The sequence below is a fragment of the Melanotaenia boesemani genome, chromosome 15 (assembly GCF_017639745.1).
Source record: "Melanotaenia boesemani isolate fMelBoe1 chromosome 15, fMelBoe1.pri, whole genome shotgun sequence".
Lineage (NCBI taxonomy): Eukaryota > Metazoa > Chordata > Actinopteri > Atheriniformes > Melanotaeniidae > Melanotaenia > Melanotaenia boesemani.
The window spans coordinates 27,513,070-27,538,682 of NC_055696.1; the positions used below are offsets into that span (position 1 = coordinate 27,513,070).

A 25,613-nucleotide genomic window follows, 5' to 3' on the forward strand; every position below is an offset into this window, starting at 1 on the left:
ACCTCTGCTCCATGAACAGACTCAAAGCTGCTGATGGCTTACCATCAGATATTATTGATTGGTCAACATAAAAATCACTTAAAATGGCCATCATTGGTAAAAAGTTACCCAATCATCTGAAAGCACAGCACAGGACACACAGCACGTGTACAAAATTTAATCTAAGATGCAAAGGGATTAAGAATATTAAAACATTTGAATACAACAGGTGGTTTCTGGAGCTTCTGCTTCTGTACTGCAAAGCAGTTGATGCTCTGCTGCTACGCTTAGATTTCCTTCAGGTTTATTAAACAGACTGCAGGATCTTTGATTTTGATAATATTTACAGAAAGTGTAAATGGACGCAGATGAAGACATGACAACACATTTACATATTTCCAAACTAAACACACAATGATCCCAGATTTTTTTAAATTAAATTTTGCACTAAGCTAACTGCATATACATTCTGCCAAATGCAGGGTCCATTTAGGGAGACCATGTGTGTTAAATCAGAGCTAACTGAAGGCTGACATATGACTAACAGTGCTGGGATGTGTTTTTCTTTATGTGATCGATTTGTGCTTGCAATCAAGACCGGTGCAATAAGTGAGTTCATTTGGCTCTGTTAGCTAAATGAGCCAGACCCCATTAGCCTGTTGTTGCTAGGATTGATGATTATGAGAGCAAAAATTATCTGTTGTTTTGAGAAAACTGGAACTTCAGTGCCTTTTTCAGGGGGATTGGGGTGGGTTCTCCTGAAGAGAACACATGCCATCTTGAGCTAACACTGAGGTATTTTACCATAAAAAAAAATTGATATCACTGTTTATATGGTGGCTGAAAGTGGAAATGTAAGAATGGATTTACAAAATCTCTAAGGTTAAATTAATACTTAACATTAATTCTAAACCCACACAAAATCAGGTACCACATGACCTCCAGTGAGCCTTTCCCATTCTGGGTGTATCACCCCTCCAGCCTCCTTATGAAAGCTTTAGCTGCCTGCATCCAGTAATGCTGTTAATTTTTATATTTAGCTAAAAAAGAAGATGTGTTGCGTTCACCACGTCATAACAAACACTCCAATTATTTTGTATCATAACACAGCACAATCTATGATGCTTCTCTTCTCCACATGTCCTAATTTTAAGTGTCACCATTCCTTAAAAAACATTAATCTTGTTCATCTTGTCTCCCATCCTGCAGCAGCTCTTCTTTTGTGCCTTTTTAGCAGTTTTTTTTTCCCTTTTTTTCTTCCTTCCCTGCTTTTAAAGCTCAGTGTAACATGTTAGGGCTCTTTTATGCTCACTTCATGTTCCTAAGTAGGTTCATCCGTTTCAAACATTATCGAATGTCACTGACCACATACTCCCATATCTGAAGATATATTTCAGGTAGGTCCAGAAGTTTAAACTAGAAATGTAAATAATTATCTGTTTATTTAAGTTTATTTTAAATCTCATTAAATGGCACAAAAAGCCAAAGGACACATGTTCAAATCTCACAGAAAGCAGGGCTCTGAACAAAACTGTATTTGAATCACTGAGATGAAGCACAGCTGGGCTGAAGCGTTGAGGAAGCCAGTAGTTCCTGTTCAGCTCATGATACATCAATAAGGAAAAATCCCACCTGAAAGCTCAGCTTGCAGTTTATTATGGTTGGTTTTCAGCACATGACTTGTTCAGAATGAAAAAAAATTAAAAAAAATCATTATAACATCATCTGTAATGTGTACAAAGAGACTTAAATCATTCTTTTTAAAGCCAAGTTCACCCACAGCTGTATGTGAAAGAAATGTGTAAAACAAGTGTTTTTTTTCTTTCTTTTTTATTTCAAATGCTTAATGTAAACGTCTACAAATTGTAAATGTGTCACCCTAGAATGGAAGTGAGGCATGCAGTAAACAGCCTTCAGCAGGAAACAGTATGCATGCAGGATGTGCACAGGCCTGAGATGTGATGTGCAGACACAGGACCTTATCTCCAGCTTCAGATGGGTCACATGAGTCACAACGCCACAGGAGACGATGGCCAGTGGAGGTAGGGCCGTGTTGTCCATGATGGCCAGCAAATACCCCCTACCCTCCTTACATACTGTCACACTTTTTTCTGTTCAATCCCACCTTGTACATCTAGAGCTTACACACTGTCTTGCACACATAAGATTGGATTATCTGCTATAGGCTCTTCGTGTTATTTCCAAAGAAGAAAGAGACGAATAAATAAGTGACGGTAAAGAAAAATGACAGCCTCTCACCTATTTTTACTCACACAGTTGGAAAGAAAAATTAATACAACAGCCTGTGGGTTGGCAAATATCCAAATGAGAACACTGGGCTCAAAATGAAGCTTTACTCAGAGAAGGTAAAAACATTGTTTAAGAATTGTGATAGGCGATGTGAAATGATTTTAAAGAGCTATGTGCCATGTGTATTTTAAACCAATCACCTGGGGTCCTCGCTGAAAAGAGGAAAAACTATAACAAGGAAATGTGATTCTAATTGATTAGCACTGCATTTGGCTTGACAGTAATGTGAATGTGGTTTAAACAATAACAACAAAACAGTGGAGTGTTAAAGCTTTTCCTGTCTCACTGTGGCTCCTTTATTCCTGCATTCTGGGAGTTGTTTTATTGAACTGTCATGACTCATGTATTTTCCGGGCTTGAAGGGCTCATTTTAAATTAGCCGAGAAAGTTCAATGGCAGGATCGCTGAAGCAAGCCCACTCAATATCACACGGCCCGGCGCCTTGTCTTTAATGGATCATGAAAAATGATGAATGACGTGCTGAGGCCAGCCATCCCAATGCAACACCTGTTCTTTTCAATTGACTGTGCAAAACAATGCAACTCAACTGGAGACCCCCACCCTCTAGAAACAAGTCTATACAGGAAATATATTGATCTAAACTCTGCTGTCTGTCTAATTTATAATTTCATTTGGTCTCCCTCCAGCATCTAAGTTATTATCTGGTACAAAATTGTGTACAAAATGGTATGAAGAGTGTTGAGTGGTTAAGGGTAATTATAGTGGAAATGTATTGGACATATGTTGGCCTCTTTAAATAACCAGTAACAGCTGATGGGTTTATGGCACCAATCTATAAAATCTATCTGACCATCAAGAGATGCTAAATCACACACACACACACAAAATCCATTAACCTGACTTGATATAATAGTTGGAGCGAACATATTCAGATTTCTTGGAATGAAAGAAATGAATGAGGAGAAAATGTAAGATTTTAGTCAGGAAGCCAGTTTGGTGCAGATCATACGGTGACCTCCTGCTGGTTGATGGATGTTTCCTTCTCATGCAGCCTTTGAATAAGGAGCTGTAGTTGGGGTTGTGTGGTTGATGTAAAATTTGGCAACTTGAGCAAAAATAACTTTCTGTCACGTTAGCTGAAACTGCCAGGAATCCAAAACAGAAATAATTAAGAAGAAAATCTGTAAACAAAAAAATCTGGTTCCTGTGGCTCCTTCTGGCACCGCTAATGCATGAAAACAACCAGTAAGAGCCAGAAGGATTCTCTAACTGGTGTCTATCACTGTTGTCTTTGCAGTTGCCATGGTTACTAGCATGCCGATGCATGACAGCTTTTTTCTTCACGGAGGGGTCTGGGGACAGTCTATCTAAGATATAATGTTCTGCTTTGGCTTTATTTTCATCCAGAGATGTAGATTCAAACATCTGGTGTCACTTCAGCTATGAAGGATGATGTGATTGAACATCAGGCCACACACCAGATTTAATTTTATTTTGATTAATTTCCTTCTTTTAGAAAATTCAGGAAGAACAACAAAAGACTGTTCCCTTAAAAAAATATCTTTTCTGTTTGGGATTTAAACAATTCTCTTTATTTGTTTTGTACAGGTTAACAACATCCTCCGTTTGTAGTGATTAGCTGCTTTATTACAAATGGCTGACTTGTACCAAAGAATTCCTCGGTTAGGAGAAACTCACTGGATCCAAGTTATTGAGACTAAGTGGTTCCTTATAAGTCTGCAACTGATTGCTCTGTGAAATATTACTAGTAATATTGGTCCAATTTATAAACACATTCAAACCTTTCTTCGGGCTTCTACACTCACAAAATAATAGAAAAGGAAAAGATTTTCAGTGTTTTACTGACAAACTTCACTGCATTTAGAAAATATCTTTTTAAATAATAAAAAAATATATTTAAAATTCAAGGCCAATATCACACTATTGGCAGGTATGACCAAGATAAGACCATCAATTTCTCTGAGGTGGACCAGATAGTTATGTCTCCTAAAAAAATGTCTTGTAAAAACAAGTGACCCCAGAAACCATATGCATGTATGTTATGTATTTACATCTTTGATTTGTTTGTGTTTATTGTTTTTGTATTGTTTTTGGTAGATTTGTCTTTTCTTTTTTATTTTTAACATATAAAAAATCAGCCCAAAGAGGTCCATTAAAACTGCAGATTGTTATGAATAAAAGGAAAAACAGCTGCACTTTTACAAGCTTCTGTAACTCTGGAACCGATCAGGAGTCGAAGAGTTCAGTTTCTCGAGTTGCTGATTGAACAAGACAACCAATGCACAGCTCAGTTTGAGTTATTTCATTATTAATCCATGATTTTTTTTTCTGGCTTTATTTGTTTTAATATGAATTTTCTTTTCATCTCATCAAAGTCAAGTCAATTTATTCTATTTATGTTTTCCTTTTCATTTACTTCTTTTATTCTGTGCTTTATCTGTTTTTCTCTGGAGTCAATGTGTTGTTTCTGTTATTTATGTTAGTACCTATTTAGACTTAAACATTGCTACAGGCATTTTTTTTGCACTGACAGTGTCTTTATAGCAGGACTACAAAATGTATGCAATCTTTTCCTCAGTTTGTATAATTTGTTTATTAATTTCTTCATTTGTTTAGTTTCGTATCTGGTTTATTATTTCGCATTCAGGCTGTCAGTGCTCTGGGCTTGGAGGTGGGTTGCTACAGGGCTTTGTTGGGTGGGCTGGGAAGTATTGTTTTTAAAGCATCTTTTATTATTATTATCATTATTTTTTGTTTCTATGGTGTTTTGCTCTGATAGTCTATGAAGCAAATGTTGCCATAGTCAGTTGATATAAAATGTTCTGTAAGATTATTTTGATTGATGTAATGAAACAAGATGCAGCTGTCCAGTGAGCAGCAGTTGTCTGGACCAGAATGTCTGGTTGATGTCAGAGGTAAGAGGAGAATGGGCAGACTGGTTGGAAATGATAGAAAGACAACAGGAAGTCAAACAAGCACTCTGCAGAAATGGTCTGACTGAGTCTTATATTCAGCCAAAAAGTCTTTATGATCTTGTTTTGAGAGTAATAAACTTGGCAAGAGCAGAATGTGTGAGATTATAAATCACATTGAGAGTACATGTCTTTTATTTCTTAGTAACTTAATCTTAAAATTGGTTATGCATATTAAGTAAAAAGATTTCAGTAAGTCTCTGTTTAAGATCATGTTGTTTTTATCACTACCAATGTTAGCTTTGAAAAATTTGTTTCAAAACCTTCCAACATACACCTATTTCCCTAAAATAAGAAAAATACCCAAGTGAGACAAGTCAGAAATATCTTAAAACAAGTTGTGAAACACTCATTTCATGTTTCTTATTAAGTAAAATAAAGCTCAAAACTAGTCAATCCTTTTTCCCCCCACTTGTTTCTAGTTTTAAGAAAAAAATATCTCAAAACAAGAGCAACTAAACATGAATTGAAGAACTAGTGGGAGGTCGGTGCACACATGGAAGGAGAACGTTGGCCAGTAAAGAGCAGCCTGGTGGTTCAGCTCCCATGTCATCCTGAAACACATCACCCAACTTTATTCATGTTCCAAAATGTTAGGCAATGCTAAGCAAGGTTGCTGGCAAGGATTGCGTGCTGTTTTTTTTTTTTATTGTTTTTTAAAGGCCATTAATATAAATTGTCAAATTGAGAAGAATTATAGTCTTTTAAGATCTTTTTTCTAAAAGTGAGAAAGAAACAACACTGAAAAGAAGCACTGACAGGATGGTTTTGAGGGTTTTTCACACAAAGACATGAAATGAGTGTTACCAACTTGTTTTAAGATTTTTTCACTAGTCTAAAGTCTAGATATTTTTCTTATTTCAGGAAAAGTAACGTGTAAAGTGTAATAATTAGTGCTGGGCAACTATTAAAATTTTTAAGCATGATTAATCGCATGACATGTTGCAATTAATCACGATTAATCACATTGTTACATGCAAAATGTCTCTTCCCTTTAAAAGAAGGCCTATAGCTATATAAAGAAAATGCAGTAAATTTTGGTTTACAAACACGACATCAGGGGTCTCCAATGTGCAACTCTGGAGTTGCAAGTGACTTTCTGGACCTTCCACTATACCTCTAAATATATGGCTAAAATATTTTTTTAATCTATCTTTCTTGTCATTAGGTATAGATAGGCCAGGGAATTTTTTTTCTTTTTTTTTTTTTTTTTTACTTTACATCATTTTCCACAAATATCTACATCCCTTAGAAGAAATCCTCTTTTTTTAAATAAAGGTTTTATGCTTTTCTTTATTTTAAAACCTAAAAATTGAAATAAAAATGTGATTCTTCAAAAATAACAAATATCCTATGGTGGCTTTTCATAAATATATATATATATATATATATATATATATATATATATATATATATACATATATACACACCAACAAACACAGTTAAGACAATAATTAAAAGACCAGGTAAACAAAGTCAAAGTCAAACAAAAGAAAAACAAAAATATGTAAACACAAGTTATGGCTCCACCCAACGCATGAACACGAACAAACGACTCCTCTACTGAAAGCTCACATCTCACAGATTCCACAGCTGGAAGTTTCATCTCGCTATGATCAAGATTCACCGAACCAGAGGCAGAAGAAGACCCGATTTATGCTTCACGTTTGTAAAAGTCAGAAAACATGTCTTACCTTTGCTGTCTTTGCCTAAATTCAAACCGCATTTATTAAAAATAAACAAAGCAAAAAAAACAAAAAAACCAAACAAACAAAAAAAAAACAAACCTTAACACGCGATTAAAAAAATTAACAGTGTTAAATAATTGTTGCGTCAACGTGTGAGTAACACGTTAACATGCCCAGCCCTAGTAAGAATCTTACTGCACTGGCAGATTACTTCAATGGATTATGGTCTGAATCTTGTCAAGTGTATTACTCATATAATTATAGCTCATTTTTGCAGTGCACTGGTCCCAACCAAGGTCTGCGGAACAGCATCTCTGAACACACAACACGAGCCTCCTGTCAGCTAAGAACAGGAAGCTGAGGCTGCAGTTCACACAGACTCACCAACACTGGACAATAGAAGATGGAGAAACGTTGATGAGTCTTCATTTCAGTTCCACATTCTGATGGTTGGCTCAGCATTTGATGGAAACAAGTACATTTTTAAAAGAGTGCTTCGGTTTTTAAATGAATTTTTAAGGGGTGTCATTTCTTTGAGCAGACTGAAAAGCATGCATTCATTCTTCTATATTCAAATGTAAGGCACATCATTTACATCTTACTTTCTCTAAAGCCAAAACTTCCTCATCACCATCACCGTAATTAATACAAGCAGTGTAAAATAAGAATGTCACACATCACTTTGGAGCCTCAACAGCTGCAATCAGCCTATAGTATGATCAGTAATGACTGTAATTGGCTGGAGAACACAATAACAGCACAATCACAACATCTAATCTGCTCTGCATGTTGTTCTGATCCCTTTTTAATTAATTTAAATCAACAAATGAGACTTGATGCTTAGCTCTCGACTTGGATTCCCAACAAGCAGGAGAATTTGATCGCTCCCCGTCCAGAGACTCTGTGTTACATTTTCCTGCAGCCAGCACATTTAAATGAATGAAAGGAGATGGTGGGCTTTGCACTTTAGCATTTTAACAAAACAGAACAATGTGTCAGCCAGAGGGGCAGTAGGTGTGGTACTTCAAAAAGCATCTAATGGAGCTTTTACTGTTCTTTTGTAAATCTTACTGATTCATAAGTAGGATCTTATCTACATGCATTGATTTTATCTGAGAGGCAAAAGGCAAGAATCTAATCAAGACTACATATGGAGCAACCTAAAATGAATTTTTTATGCTTTGGTGATGTGACCGTGCGCCTGTGGAGGGTTAAAGGGATTATATTTACCAGAATTACATCTTCTCAGATACAGGGATTGAGAAATGTGGTTTACTGTACCTTTACAATATCTTCATTTGAGGACTTGCACTGCACAAAGGCTGAGACGTCTGTCACTGCCCCGTTCATCTCTATGGAGACCATTTTAACAGGAATGGCCACTGTGCGTCCAGTCAGAACAGCTGTGTTGATAATCTCAGTGTCCTACAAAGAAAAAAACATAGACATGACTTTCGTGAAACAGCAAGCTGAAGTGAGTTATTTTCTTTGATATTTTATCAGCATCAGGTCCACATTTAAAACCATTACCATCATGTCTCCTGAGCCAATCACGACTCTCCCAGTGCCAGACAAAAACTCATTTCTGAGTTCTGAAATGTTTTTTTTTTTTTTTTTGGGGGGGGGGGGGGGGGGGGGGTGTTTCATAAACTGACATTTTCATTTAAAGTGCACTTTTCTTCCACAGTGTGTTTGGAATGAACCGAAATAAAAATGAAAATGACAGAAAAGTAATACCTTTTACTTTAAGTCATTCAGGAAATTCATTTGCGATCCTGCATCCGGCTTAAGAAAGGCATAAACAGTACTAATGCACAAACTGCAACACATCTAACCTTTATACAGTTAGAGCTTTAGCACTTTTGTGTTGACTTAGCCTTCAAGTCCCCAATTATTTGGGAAAATGTGGAAGTGTTGTTCTCATGGTGACATTTAAGAGCAAACTGCTGAAACAAATGTTAATGTTGGAACATATGACCAAATAAAGCAAAAAAAAAAAAAAAAATAAACCAAAGTGAGGTGTCTTTGTTCATCAGTGCTATGAACTGATGACTGTAGTTTCCTTTTTATCATTTTGAAGGGATGTTTCTCATGAACAGTTTTGCCATCTTTGTCGCTATAATTAGCAAGGTTTCAGACCCCTCTAGTGACTTTTTCAAAAAGCGACGACAGACAAATCTAGCTGCTTTTTCCTGTATTATTGGAGACTTTTAAAGACTGTTTTTAAGGAGCATAGTTTGTTTTTCTCAGTGGGGATAGGTGCTGCATAGTCCCCTTCCTCATCCAAAGCACTAAAAAGAGTGCTTGGTCCTTACGGAGCAGCAGCACACAACTCCCAGAGCAGGAGATGATCATGAAACACACAAAGCTGCAGTTGGCTGATCCCGTGCTGGCGTACCATCAGATAGTAATGTCTATTAATGAAGAGTGTAAACAAAAACATTTAAAAAGACTAAACTAAAAAGAAAGAAAATATTGACCAAATACTTTATTCTTATTTTATTTTATTATTACCATATTTTAATATTATCATTACTATCATGACAGTTTTTGCCTCTCCATCCATCCATCCATCCATCCATCCATCCCTCCATCCATCCATCCATCCATCCATTCGCCAGCTCTTCCAGGGGGATCCCGAGGCGTTCCCAGGCCAGCCGTGAGATGTAGTCCCTCCAGCGTGTCTTAGGTCTTTCCCAGGGTCTTCTGCATTGTTGTGATGTCCATGCGATGCTGCAGAGGCGGGTCAAATTTAACAGCTCTACTGAAAAATGAACAAACAATGTATAGCACTTTGGGTGCCTTGATAAAGCGCTATATAAATCTAATTCATTATTATTATTTATTATTGTAATACCACAGAGATATGGTTGAAGCTCTGCCGGAGATGGGAGTTGAAACTCTTTCTGACAGGGGACTCTGCCAGACGTTCCCAGCAGACCCTCACAACATGTTTGGGTCTGCCAGGCCTGACCGGCATCATCCCCTACCATCTGATCCAACTCACTGCCAGGTGGTGATCAGTTGACAGCTCCACCCCTCTCGTCACCTGAGTGTCCAAGACATGCAGCTGCAAGTTTGATGATACGACTACAAAGTCCAGACTACAAAATGGGTACTCTGAACTGTTGTGCATAAGCAAAAACAACAATCAGGACCCGCCCCCCCACTTAAAGGCAGAGGGAGGCTACCTTCTCAACCATCCTGGTAAACCCCAATGTACAGACGCCATGACAGGGGACAATGAGTATGCCCACACCTGCTCTATGCCTCTCACTGGGAGCAACTCAAGAATGGAAGGGGGCCCAGCCCTTTTTGAGGACAGTGGTCCCAGAGCCCAAGCCGCACGTTGAGGAGAGTCCAACTATATCTAGTCTGTACCAGTCGACCTCGCACACCAGCTCTGGCTCCTTCTCCGCCTGAGAGGTGACATACCACGTCCCTAGAGCTAGCTTCTGAAGCCGAGGATCAGGCAGTCAGGATGGCTGTCTAACACCCAGCTCACACTGCACCCAATCTCTATGGCCCCTCCTGCAGGTGGTGAGCCCACAGGAGAGGGGCCCCAGTGACCCACGTCAGGGCAAGGGAAACCTGGATCCATCATTTTTATTCATCATAAGGGTCTGTTGAGCCATGCTTTGCCTGGTACCTCCCAGCCTCAACAACACAGCTCCTAGGATCTTCAGGGCGCGCAAACTCTTCCACTGCAGTAAGATGGCGGCTCAGGGAGCCACTATTACAACTATATGTATCAGGATAATTGTGCAAATTAGATGATGATGTCAATTAGCGACTTCAAGTGGCTTTTAGGAAAGCCAATAGTTATTTTTCTTACTGAGGAGTTTGCAACAGTGCTTGTGAAAGCTCAGGTGCAAATCCTGTTTGAGAACGTTGTTTTACACTTTATTCCTCACTTCCCATTTACCTGTTTTTAGACATTCTGATTGTTAGAGTCTGGAAAGTTCACAATTTGGATAAAAATACACAAAGCAAACAAAGCTGACCTTGCACCTTGAACAAAAAAAAAAACTGCAGATATGCAGTTTGCTTCAATGCTATGCCTGAGGTTTGCACTCTGTTCCAGCACAATGTCCTTCATGCAGCCATTTTCTCCAGCCTGGTTAATAAGCTGTATAATTATTGTAGTCAGATGAAGTACAATAGCTGTTCTCGCCCTACAGCAGATGGGCGTCAGCCCTCCATAACCCTGGAGAGGATAAGTTGGTACATTGAATGGATGGCTGGTTGGCTGGATAATGGTGGCGGGAGTATTCAGGAGTGAAGTATGGGTATCTATATTGTTGGCAGTATAGCTGAGTTGGCAGTATAGCTCAGTTGGCAGGGCAGGGTTTGGGAAACCTGAGTTCAAACCCTACAGGGGATGACTGCTAACACAATCCAGTTGGATGCAAGTTGCTTTTGAGAAAAGTGTCTGTAGAATGTGGAATAGAATTCAGCAGAAAGAATTCCCTTTCATTCACCTCAGTTTTGATTTGCTCACTAAATATGCCGAAGATAATAAGAAATAGCTTTTAATTCAGTGGTTATAAATATTAATAAAAACAGTGGTTGAAATGGGATGAAATAACCTTGGACTGAAGCAAATGTTGTTACACAAGCCCTTTCACACTGGCCAGGCACCAGCACCATGCTTGTTCCCAAACCTAATTTTGAACTGGCTTGTACATTCTCGTCAGAAAAAAAGTTGGTTCTAAACTTGAAAGGTTTGTTTTTAAACAATAATAATAATAATAATAAAAAAAAAAAATAGTACTATTTCTTACCAAACTGTGGCGTCATCAGTGAGTCTGGATTCACTTGAACACCATAAGTAAAAAAAAAGAAGCCAATGTTCATATAAAACCTCAAGTCATCAACAAGTTTCAGAAAGTTAAGAAAGAATACTTAAACTTGGACAAAAGTGAAGCTGGAAGTGGTGTTACACGATATTTCCAGCTACCACAGCAGCTACCACCGAAGAAGCCGACCAATCATCACTTCCCTCGCTGATTTCCTGATTTCACTTTTGATAGACGATTTATGTAAACCCGTGTTGACATTTTACAGCTTCAAAAATTCACTCTGCCATCTGAAGCAGAATATTGTTTATTTTGGAAACCGTAACAATGGAGACAACCTTCAGGACCAAATCTCCACCATGTTTATGTTTACTTCTGCAGAGTGAAGTCCTCCTACTTTGGTTCTGGTTAAAGTGGTGTGGACACGGGCTGGTTTGCCAGAAAGCACCAAGCTTCCGTGACTACAGAACAGAACCAGAACTGCATAGTTACAGTCTGTGTAAAAGCACTACAGGACAGAGACAGAAATCATGTGAGATTCCTAAAATCAAAAATAGTTCATTCAAATTTCTGCCTAGCTGATCTTCCAGCTTTCCAGCTCTAATGAAGGCACAGAGCGTGAAGAAAATAACCGTCTTTCCCCTCATGGGTTCTTTTTAAACTGCAAGGTTCACAATTGTTTAGTGATCAAGGGAATATTATACAGAGACTCAGCACTGAGCTTACAGGAAGCACTTATTCTGTACATTTGTTTGTTTTTTTTTTTTGACCTTTTTTAGTTTGTTCTGAACCAGGACATATCCAAGTCATGTCATTTTACTCTCTTTATCTGCAAACATGTGTAAAGCTACGGCCGTATAAATAGCATGACAATCTAACAGGAGGGTTGGAAAGCTGCATTTTTTTTACATTTTCTTTTGCAGATTTAAAGTAGATAAAGTACATTTTTGCTTACTTTGAATGAGAAGTTCTTTGGTTCTGCAGGTTCCTGCTTGCTTGACTATCAAGATTCTAGTATGTAAATAAAATAATCTCATCAACACAATATGACACAGTATCCACCACAGTTATATTCTGAGTCATTTGGAGCATGAAATAACAATTATACATTATATATATATATATATATATATATATATATATATATATATATATATATATATATATATATATATATATTAGTGCTGAGCAACGATTAAAATTTTAAATCACAACATGCAAAATGCCCATTTCCTTTAAAAAATGCAAACGGCTTTATGAAGAAAATGCAGTAACTTTTGATTAACAAACACTAAATTAGGGGTCTGCAACCTGCGGCTCCGGGGCCGCAAGCAGCTCTCTGGACATTCCACAATGGCTCTAAAGGTGCACCAAGGGTGCATGGATGGAAGTTATTGTGCATATTGTGAATATTTATCTATCCTCACAATCTTGTTGCATTTGAGCTTCTCTTTTAACTTAAAACATGAATGCACAGGTCTGCCTCTTCACTTGCTGCTATAAAAACATGATACAGTGGCTTAAAGTGACATCTCTTTAACAGATGGGAAAAACAATGAAGGGAAAGTGAGTGGGAGGATATAGGGGATACTTATAGCGAGGCAGCTAGTTTCAGGGAAAAGACATGTAAAATGTCAGAGGCAGCAGGTTTTCATGTTCAACTTTGACAAGGCTTCAAAATACCTCCGTCAGCAAGCACATAATCAGCTCCACTACACAAGATTTCTCCCAGTCAGACAGCGAACGGACATGAAATGTTAATCAAAGCAAAAAAAAAAAAAAAAAAAAAACAGAAGAATCTGTTTAAAACTTTAAGCCTGTCCTTTAAATGTTAAAGCTTTCTTAACATACACACTCATATACACCAATCAAAGCAGGGCGGCGCGTCGTCTTATCTGCTCTGAGATCAGTTCTTTCTGACTGAACCATGAGATTCAATAAGTTGTTGATTTGTTAAGCAAATTGCTTGATCATTTTTATAACTAATTTAAGGTGCCAGACAGGACAGGTCCATTTCTTTCTAGTTTTCTTTATTTAATCATTGACACGGGCATCAACAAAGAGTGCCAGTTTTCAGGAGGGTAGGCACAGCTGCTCTTTGTGGGTAACTGACTGGACTCTGGGGTGAAATCCTGATTGAAAGACATCATCCCAAAGCTCTCCTTGCTGTTTAGGCATCTGTTGTGGAAGTACCACACAGGATGCTTTACAAATAGATGCTTTGGGAGCTTTAATTACTCTTACCTAAATTCATCTTGGAGCAGAAAATAGTCATCATGCACAGAGTGATCATTTCACTAAATGACTGTGTTCGGTGGGACGCAGCAAAACAATTATTACGTACAATGGATTCAAGGTAATAGTCTACGTCCAACTGTGGTGTCTCATTTGTTGCTTTTTGGATGTATTTAACCATGCTGAGTAAACTAAGTCATTAAACCAGAGCAAGACTCTCAATATTTAAAATCTGTTTGTTTTCTTTGGTTTTTTGTTTGTTTGTTAATTTCACTTCAAAACCCAACTGTTTTTCAAAATAAGTTATTACTCTTGTTAATAAAAAACAAACAAACAAACAAACAAACAAAAAAACACATTATTCAACCTACTACTGCAGTGTTTTCTCAAATGAGGGTACACTGACCCCTTGGGGTACTTAGAGACACTCCAGGGTACATGAGAAAATAAAAAAAATAAAAAAAAATAGGATAACTTGTTCTATTTGTTCCATCTTCTGACTTTATAGATGTGACTTCTGTTTGTATGATGAGCTGAGTCATTCAGGTGGTCAGGATTACTACACACATGTGGAAATGTACATGTATGTATATTTATATAACTTTTAGATCCGGAAAAGCGACTCTGTTCATAATGTGAAATACTGGATTTTTTACTTCCAGATCCCTGGGACTAGATGTTTGGTGATATTATAGATCCATTCTGATCCGGAAGTTGGAATGAAAATTTAAATATGGAAAACAGATAAAATATGTACATAAAATTAAAAATAAAATAAGTTTTAAAAAGTTGATAAACAGAGAAATATAAAATAAAAAAGAGTGTAAATAAAAAACATTAATGGCTAAACAACAAAAATATTAAATCTGTTTGATAAGTTTCTAAATATTTTCATGAAAATATATATCATTTTCTGTATTTATTAATATACAATGTGCATTAAATTTAAAATCAAATATATAAAAATTTATCGTGCAAGTCAATAAAATAACTAAATTATGTAAATGTGTGACTGAGTCTGAATATTGTTGAAACTCTTTATTTTTCTCAAGAAATTTCAGGTTCAAAATATTTTATAAAATGATAGTTCTTCTTGATAATGTGAGACTTCTTTTGTACTAAAATACATTTTAAAATGTGGAGTTTTCATTATTTATAGGTTACTGTGCTGTTATTTTACTGGTCTGGCCCACTGGAGACCAGACTGAGCTGAATGTGGAGCCTGAACCAAGATGTAAATTTCTCCTGTTTCAAGGGGCACTGGGCTGAAAAGTTATTCTACGGGGAATATATTGTGGTAAGAAATTTGAGAACTGCTGCTCTACTGTAAGGTAACAAATCCTGTTCTATTCTTGTGATAGGAAACTGAAGTAAACCAATATGGGCTTGTGATTGTACGGTGGCCATCACAGGACAAGGTTCTTGCAGACAAAGATGTTTTCATCTGTGAGTGGATCCAGTGGCCTCAGGTGCAGCGATGACTGAACTACATTGTATACTTGCGTACTGTCTTTTTCTATGGTCATTTAAATGTGTTACATGTCACAAACGGGGCACCACGGTTATTTTAGTAAAGTGATCAGATACTAATAGGTCCAATCCCATTTCTCTTTGTTACCCCTTCCCCTACCCCTTGCCCCTTAAAAACAGAGCTAGAAGGGGTTGGGCTGAAAGTCAATCCCTACGAATTGGGACACCCCTTTAACAATCACATACATCATCAGTAGTCACTAAAGAATATTTTACACTGGAACTGGAAGAAATTTTAAATAACAAAACAAAAACAAATAAAATGGACCCTTAGTCTCATTAACAATTGATGAAAGCCAAACACAGCCAAAAACAATAAGTCTGATAGATAATAAAGTCTCTGTTCTATAAACAAAATTGGCTTTCAAAACCCGGCAAAACTAACCAGTTATATTAACAAAAAAAAAACAAAAAAAAAAAACTGTAGGGCCAAAGGGTGAAAATGGGATTCAGCCATAAAAACATAGTTCTAAATTATAAATTAAAGTTTTCTCTTACTTACTGTTGATTTAGTTACACAATGTACCTTTAATTTGTCACATAACTATACTGAAATCATATTTTTTATTTTATGTATTTATTTATTTAATTTTTGCCCTTCTCTGTTTGCAAAACTTAGAATAGTCCAAATATTCTTAAATGTAATCACATTTCCTTGTTTTCAGAGGCAAAACTTGCTTGTCTAGAATCCTTAAAACTAGCAAACAAATCTTAAGACATGCTTAATTTTCACATGCAAAAGTTGCTTGTTAAGAATATTTTTCTTTTCAGACAAAACTTTTGAAAAAAAGAAACCCAGCAACAAGGCTTTTTACTTTCTTGAAAACTATTTATATATTTATACTAATTGGTGAGTAAACCTTAGTTTAATGCTATTTATTTGCAAACTAAACTGGCTGAAATGCAACTGTGAGGCTACTATGAAAAACTACACAATCACAAACCATTGTGGAATTACCATGGCAACATAGAATTTTTGTAGTGTGTGTTTAGGTGTATGTAATGTCACAAAGCATACCACTCATTTTTTTTATCTTTATGATAGACAAAGATACATTTCATGTTGGGTGCAGTAAAGTAATGTTCAGTTTACTTGTATACTCTTGTTAGCTATAATCTTAAATAACCCCCTAGTCCTAAAAAGTTGGGTTACTTTGTAAAATTTAAAATTAAACAGAATTCAGTGGTTTATATATCTCATCAACCCCTTTTTTATCTGTAGAATGTAAACAACATAAAAGATGAGGAAACTAAGATAGCAACACATCTTGAACAGGGTTGTGTGTAGCATTGTGTAGCATACCTGAAGAGAGAGGTGCATACCTGAAGAGAGAGGTGCATACAGAGATTCCTCCTGATTCGATAAATCTGTTGATGGTATTAGACACCAGTGGGTTCTTCAAAATTTTTGCAATTTTATAATGAGAAACATTTGTTAAAATCTTGTGAGAAACTGATCTGAGCCAGTTTGTCTCAGATTGGTGAACCTTTGTCCATCTTTCCAACTGAGACACTCTGGCTCTCTGAAACGCTCCTTCTGTCCAGTTGTCTTGTTGTGTGTCGAGTTGTTCTGTTATTTTTTACCAGTTACTTTTCCAGCCTTTTGTTGCACATCTTCCAACTTTTTAAAGATGTGTTGCTGCCATCAGATTCACATTTAGCTACTATTTCCCATGAAATGGTAAAATGTCTCATTTTCAGCTTCTGATATGTTGTTTATGATCTTGGGAATGAAATTCGGGTTAATGAGAATTGCAAATCATTGCCTTCTGATTTTATTTATTTATTTATTTATTTTACATTGTACAAAATGTCCCAATTTTTCTGGAATTGAAGTTGTATTACAATGAACTTTGCCTTGTTTGCACATAGTTTCCACATTTTTTTCATCCATTTACAGAATGAATTTAGCTTAACATTATGCATCTTTAAGGAAGAAGAAGGTAGAAATCACGCTTAATGTTTCTTAAATTATGTTTTTTTTTTCTTTTTTCATACATAGTTTGTATAAAGTTAGAGGAATTATGCTCTTTGAGATATTCATTTCAATGGGTTGTTCCACAGTGGTCTAATGCTGCCTTACACCTACACTCAAGTAGGAAACCCTTTTAAAAAGTTCTTTTTATAATACTTTTACCTCTTAACTTACATGTATTGTAACTTTTTGAAGCTACTGAATATCTTATATGTTTATAAAAACAAATTATGTTCAAATTTATGCACCATTATGGTCCAAACCCCTAAAAAATCCAGTTAATAATAATACTAACAAAAAAACTAACATTTTTTAAAGATTATTCAGTTCATTTTAATCAAAAAGAAAAAAATCTAAATATATTGGTTTCTTGAATGGCATCATAATGTGTGTCATAGACAGTGGGAAAATGTGAAATATTTCCATTTCTACACCAGAAATGAGAAAAATGTAGTCTTTGTGCATCTTTCTCTCACTCACAATTCATCCCGTTTAAAGATTAGAGAACTGCTTATCATTCTGTTTAATAAAATCCATTACTGTGCACTGAGGCAATGTAACTTCATACAATCTCCACCTGCTGAGTGATGAAAACGATACCTTTTGCCAGATGTGCATCTTTATGAATGCACATGGATAATCATAATTTGTGATTTTGAGCCCTGGAGTCTCTGCAACACAAAAAAAAAGCTTTTTGTTTAACATCTGGTAGCTGTGGCACAGCGAAGTGATGGAAATGAGAGTCTGGCATGACCGTTATCCTTCATCCCGTTTCTCACTCGCTCACTTCTATCTTCAAAATAAACAGAGAGTACAGCAAAGTCAGTGGTTTGGTGTCCATAACGATTAAACCATCATAAAACCTCTTTTCCTTTAGCAGCCACTCCTCTCCTTGTTTACAGATTCCTGAATCGAAAGCAACATCGGGGGTCTACTTCAGACACTCATCCCTGTTGCTTTGTAAGATAAAATTGGTCATATTTGTATTTTGGGGACAGATACACTCCCTCTTCTCTACATCAGCAGTTTCAGAAAGTGCTGATCTGCGGTATAAGCTGTCAGCGGGTGAACGCCACCAGCTGAAAGGGGCTGGCTGATTTGCAAACGAAATCTGACTACAAAGAATTCAAAAGATGTGCAACTTGCAGGCTTTTGTTTCTCGGTCAGAGTCATTTTACCTTGACTGTTTCATATTCTAATGTGATTCATTTTGGCTTTAAATACTAAATACTCTTACAAACTCATTCTCATAAAAATACCGTGAGGCAGTAGTTTAGTAAATACACAGTGTTAAATTTATTTTTTGTGATATGTAGTTACACAACTTTATACTGTAAATTAATCTCAAAAGACCTGAAAAAGGATATAATTCCTACACCTACAGTAAAGAAACGGTGAGTAAAAGCAAACGTTTGGAGCAAAATAGAGTATAAAAGGATTAGTGGTCGAAAAAGAAAAAAATGTGTCTAAGAGCACAATATGAATGATGAAAAAGAAACGATTCATAAATCGCCCTGGGGCCATGTTGTCTTTTCATAAAAACATCACTTTCATACCCAAACGCCAGACTGTGTTCCTTTAAAGGGCCAATAAAAAAAGCACCAGATCCCAATTGGGAACTCAACTTTCACAGCCATCACTCCAGTTAACACCGCTCCACCATTTAACATTTAGTCATGATCAGCAGCTTTTCCACGAGCATTTAAACAAGCCTGAGGGTTATCAAAGACCGATACACTGGAGAGGTTAACTGTTCGAACAACTGCCAGCAATGAAACACAAAAGCACCCCTGTCAGCATTGGCTTTGTTATACAGATACTGGTAAAGCAATGGTTTTCTCATTGCACCACAGAGAGTCCTGTCACATTAACCTGTTTCCATTATTTCTTTAGCAAAAATGCCACGATGATGAAGTTCTGTTTGCTCTGATAATTGCACCTGTTTTCTGTTGATTCATCTCATGAAGCAGCTGGAACTTTGGTATAATTTTATAATGTCCTGAAAGGAAATGATGGATTTAGTCTCATCTTTCAAGGTGAATGCAATAAATTCCCTCACGTCTGAAAATCAGTCCGTAATGATGAGTCTGTCTGACTTGTTTTCATCAGGTGACAACTCAGAGAGTTTATTTGGCTGGTTTAGTAGAAATGAGTTAACTGTGCATTATACATTAACCGTCCACTTGATCAGGTCCACCTTCTAGTATTGGGTTGGACCCCCTTCTTCCTCCAGAACTGCCTTCATTCTTAGTGTGACAGATTCAACAAGATGATGGAATTCCTCAGAGGTTTTGCTCCATATTGACATGACAGCATCACACAGTTGCTGCACATTCATGATGAGAATCTCCTGTTCCACCACATCCCAAAGTTGCTCTACTGGACTGAGATCTGGTGACTGTGGAGGTCGTTGGAGTCCAGTGAACTCATTATAATGTTCTAGAAAGCAGGTGGAGATGATCTGAGCTTTGTCACATGGTGCATTATCCTGCTGGAAGTAGCATCAGAAGATGCTACACTGTGGTCATAAAGGGAGGGACATGGTCAGCAACAATACTCAGGTAGGCTGTGGTGGTTAAACCAGGCCATGGTGGTACTAATCAAATTCTGAGCCTAGCATCTGAATGTGGAGCAGAAATGGAGACCCATCAGACCAGCAACGTTTCTCCATCTTCTATTGTCCAGTGTTGGTGAATCTGTGTGAATTGTAGCCTCAGTTTCCTGTTCTTAGCTAACAGGAGGCACCCGGTGTGATCTTCTGCTGGTGTGTCCACCAGTGGTTATTTGACTTCCTGTTGCCTTTCTGTCATCTCCAACCACTCTGCCTATTCTCCTGACCTGTCTGGCACCAACAACCATGCCACGTTCAAAGTCACTTAAATCTTCTTTGCTCCTCATTCTGATGCTCAGTTTCAACTCCAGCAAGTCGTGTTCACCATGTCTATGTGACTAAATGTGTTGATTTGCTGTCATGTGATTGGCTGATTAGATATTTGTGTTAACAAGCAGTTAAACAGGTGGAGCTGATAAAGTCACCAGTGAGTTCATATTGTCAAACAAAGTGAGTGATACATTACAGGTTTCCTTGAAACAGTGAGAATTACAAGGGTGTGAAAACCTGCTAAACTGATCACGCCCAACAGCTCTCAGTGTGCAACATATTTGATTTTCACTGTGATTTTAATTTGAGTGCTTTCCTCAGAAACTGAAGTTAGAAATCATTAACAGTAAGTCACACGTGGAAACAACTCTGACTACTAAGCAGTGTTGGTGCAGGGCTGCCAGAGGCTACCTGCCATTTTGCTTCAGAATGTACAATTTTACAAGGAAAGTCAAACAAGCACATATCCAATTCTGCAGCACAGCACAACACATCTGGGTACAAGATGCATGCAAATCCCAAATGTCAAGGGGACAAGAGATATTAAGAGAACCTTGTGTTACAACAGATGTGCCATACACAAAGTCATAACTGCAACTCAAGTATATTTAATGGCGCTTTAGATGCAGAGCAGCTGTAATTATGCAAATATAAAACAGCCAACCAAGAATTATCACTGACAGAATTATCAGGGCTTAAAAATTGTTGGCATAGAGAGAGAAAGACTGTAATACAGAGAGGTAATACACAACAGTGAATGTACAGCCAGCCAAAGACCCTTCTCCTTTTAAAAAGTCAAGCAGCAGTGGCAACATTTACCCACCACCATCACAGTAAAACTCTCATGAGGAAAACATGCCACTTAGACCTCCACTTTTACTCTACACACCACCTGCATCAAGTCAATCACTTATCTAAAGAAAGGTTTAATTACAGTAAAAATACACTAATTTCACTCAATCAAATGACTAACCAAGGCAAGGTCAATGTACTCACCACCTTGGTGTCCCATAATCTGCTTACACTTAACATTGCTGAATAATTGCCACCTTTCAGCAACAAGTGTAGCCCTGCTTGTTGCCTTGTAACAATCACTTGCAGACAGTGTAGGTTTTGATTAAATTTGTGTATAATGACAACGCATCGGTCTGAATTGCACTCCAAAAACATATGATCACTGCAGAGCTTTGTGGCACAACTTTGTTTTAAACCAGGGATAGAGCTAGACAGGTGGCCAGGGTGGTGCTGGCCACCTTTAACATCTGACTAGACATTCCAGCTCTGGTGATTGACAGGTCACTGGAGGAAACGGGGGACAAAGATGTCTTTAGAAACACACATGCACCACCAGTATCACTTCACCAGTTTGAAGTAGGCTGGGCGATATGAACTAAATCTTTTATCTCGATATTTTTTACCTGAATCACGATATATATCGATATATTTAGGGTCCGAGCCATACGAAGTATGGAAGGACCCTATTGTTCCTGAAATGTTTAGTCTCCTTCTAAGAACTTTGAGCCCAAATATGACCCCCTAAACACCCATGAAAAGTTGTGAAACTTGGCACACACATCAAGCCCGGTGAAAATGGCAATATTCTAAGGTCTGCATACACTTCAACGCAAAATTGGCTCAACAGCACCACCTAGACACCAAAAAAATCCCCAAATGAATGGGGTTCCGAACGTCTACTTCGACGTAGGAAGACGAAACTCGGCACACACGTCTAGCACCCCGAGTCGAGCGAAAAAGTCAATTGATGACATGTGGCCATGGCAACGGGGTGCCCGCCATCTTGGCGTGCACGTCCATTTTTTTTGCCATTTTTTGCACTTTACACACATCGTATTTGAATGAACTAGTCTGAGGGGATTTGTGCGATTGACTCCAAACTTGGTGGGAAGCTTCCTGACAAGTTGGGGACCAAACGCTATTCGAATCTTTCTAATAGCAGAAAGCATGTTGCCGTGGCAACTGACGGAAAAACGCCTTCTCGCCATGAAACACGGTTTGCTAATATCTCCATAGGAACACATGGGAACTGCACCAAACTTGACAGGATTCATACACGTTGGGTCCTTAACGCATTACACCACCTGTTGTCATGGCAACATCGGGTGGCGGGGTCCAGGACACTCGGACCCGATGGATGCCGCTTGCGGCTTTAATTACTTATTTATTTTTTGTCAAGTAACCAAAGAGACAGTTCTAATTTACAGCCTGCAGTGCTAAATATACTTTTGTTAAGGATCAGCAGCACATGTGCATTAAAACAGCTGACTAAAATTAAAGTATCTTTACATTAAATTAAATGTTTCTAAAACAAAAAAATTAAAAATACTTTTCAATGACCATAACTAAAATGGAGCTGTGCAAAATGCAAAGGAAAAGACACCTTTAATGCAAAACAAGCTATCTCAATATAAACAATATTCCCTCCTTCTATATTGCGTCTGATAAAGTCTCGATATATTTGAAAATCTCAATATATTGCCCAGCCCTAGTTTGAAGTCAATTTTAAAATGGTTTCTTACTGAGTCCTACTTTAAAAAATATTGACATCTGCCTGCAGATTTCTGATGTTAACATAAAGCTACATAGCAGTAATAAACTACTTATTTGCTAGAACTAGATTAGTTTCAAGATAATATGGAGAAACCACATTATTCGTTTTCAGTGAGTGTATTTAGGAACTACGCATCAACCTAGTTTATCAAGATTTTCACATTGGAGAAGAAAATAAAGTATAAAGATGCTTAAAGAAACTTCAGTATCCATGTTACTTAGCGCATACTAAGCTAGCGCTACATGATCCAATTTAATTTAAACAGGAAGCTAATTGGTTTTAAATTAACTACAGTATGAAATATAGAGAAATATACTGTAAACAGTCTGATTTTGTATAGATATAGGAATGAAGAGAAAGAGAGATTTTTCTGACCCTTTTATAAAGAGAAAGAACACAGATCAGGGCAAGACAGACATCAGCTCCAGTATCAGCACCTCAACAGCTTCCCACCTGGAGCTAGACACACCAAAATCCAGTCTACCACCACCAGAAAGTAGACCAGAACTGATCCCCCAACTACTACATCAAGCTCCACATACTGCACCCCAAAACAACCAGTTTTACCTTTCTATGGACTTTTTGGTGATCTAGATTAAGTAAGGATGTTTTATTTCTCATGTCTCTCTGATGCGACCGCAGTTATCACAGCAGTGGATGTGAGTGTTTGTTAGAGAATGGGACATAATAATCTCTTTTCTTACTATATGCCCCTCTCACTGTATAAAAATCTAGCTTCACCACTGGTTTACGTCTGTTTTATTGACATAAAAATTGGCATTGTCACACTGATTTTCACTGTGATGTTTGAAAGTAACAGACACATATGTGTATTATTGGCTGAGAGGCATCTCTTGAAGTCTTATAAGGATTTCTTCTTTCTTTATCTATCAAAATGATTTTTTTCTTTCTATTTTCTGATAAAGGAGACTTTAATGTTTTATTAGTAACATCACAGCTGAATGACACCCCTCCAACTGCAAAGCCTGCAGAAATGGTCCAAAGATAGACCCTGGTTGAAGGATTGCAAAATTTATTGAAATAAATCTCTTTTGCCTCTAAACCAAGAAGAAACTGTACTGGGAGACTGCCCATCTACACCATACTAAAGAAAACCAAAACATAGTCTTATAGACAAATGTGTTGAAGTTCAAGTTCTTTGGTTTCTCAGTGAGTCACTCCAATTGTGAAGCACAGAGGAGGATAAGTTATGGTTTGGGAGGGTTTTGCTGCAGGTTCCTTTGAGATTATTACACATTACATACTAATCCAGTGTGATTACATCATTTACACTGAGAAAACTGACTTATAGATCAAAACTTTGTCATGCATGACAGTCCCCTCAAGGTCGCTTCCATCTTGTTAAACAAAGATCACGAGATCATGAGAGTTCCTCCAAACCTTTGACCAACAGACAAGTTTTCCAGCTCTTTCACAAACAGATAAAAACTTGGGCATGTCAAGCACCTCAGTGTTTTCTGAATTTTAGAGTTGCCCCCCTGCAGAATGATTTTAAGATGTGCAGCTGTGAGAAGCAGGAAAATTACAGGTAACACTGTAAGACAACCTGAAATTTACATGGCTGTTTACTGTAGGAATCAGGTTCCTTTATGATACCTTTCTCATCGTTCTACCCGGTAATTAAAATGGAGAGAGCCAACAGACATGAAAACAGGGCTATGAAAAGAGAAATGATTGTATATTTAAAAAGAATAACAAAAACATTAAATGGGTTATACTTTTAGAATTTTTTTGAAATATTGACTAACATCAGTGCAAAGGAATACATTACTGGCTACTCATTACTCTTGCCAGCCTAAACCAGGAAATAATGGGCAAAAATGATTATTATTACTTTTTTTGTCCTTTGTTTGCCCTTTAACAACCATGTTTTGTAAGAAAAACAAACAAACAAACAAAAAAAACCAAACAAACAAACAAAACAAAAGCAAAAATATTTTGCATAGGCTTATGCATATATGTATTGTTTATTACCATGTGACATGTCAGAATTATTGTAGCACAAAAAGTATCCACCAGGGGTCAGAAGACAATTAAGGGTTTGAGCAAAGTTTTTACCATAAAGTAATTGGATAGGTTTCAGAAACTATATGTATCAAATATTATCTGCACGGCATTAAAGGGTTATTTGTTCATGTCAGTGTGGTTGGTTTGTTAGTCTAAGCTGGCCTTGTGATGGTTCGGCAGCTAGTCCAGAGTGTATCCTCTGACCTCTCCCCTAATAACAGCTGGGATCGACTCCGACCATACTTGTGACCCTGCACTGCAATAAACAGGCATTAAAAATGGATGGATATTTTTTTTTTTTTTTACCAAGATACTTTGTTCATTTAGAAAATAGAAAATATTTCATCCCACAATGTCAGAGTCCTGACAGAGCACAAAGTTTTCAGACCAGACATTTGTGTGACAAGTGGTACACGAGTACAATGTAGCTGGTAGCCACAGAACGGCAGGATTAAGGCTTATGAGATCAAACCTCAGCATGACTTTAATAGAAAACATGTTTTATCCTTCTGCCATCTGCCTTTCATTTTAAAAGCTTAGGGCAAAATTGTAAATGCATTATTCTGTTTGTCTCTATGTCCGTCATAATCGAAAGGATTATGTTAAAACTACCAACCTAATTTTATAATCTTATTGGAGGAATGAAGCACGGGAAGAGGCAGATT

At 37.3% G+C, this 25,613-nt stretch overlaps 1 protein-coding gene across 2 annotated transcripts in view; it reads right to left on the reverse strand.

Moving 5' to 3' along the window:
- The window catches only part of tmem132e (transmembrane protein 132E), a 505,320-nt gene that overhangs the window by 53,954 nt on the left and 425,753 nt on the right, over positions 1-25,613 (reverse strand). For both annotated transcript variants that reach the window (XM_042008262.1, XM_042008261.1), the window contains one exon: positions 8,213-8,356. In XM_042008262.1, coding sequence (XP_041864196.1) covers positions 8,213-8,356 — 144 coding nt within the window. The remainder of the gene's footprint in view (positions 1-8,212; positions 8,357-25,613) is intronic.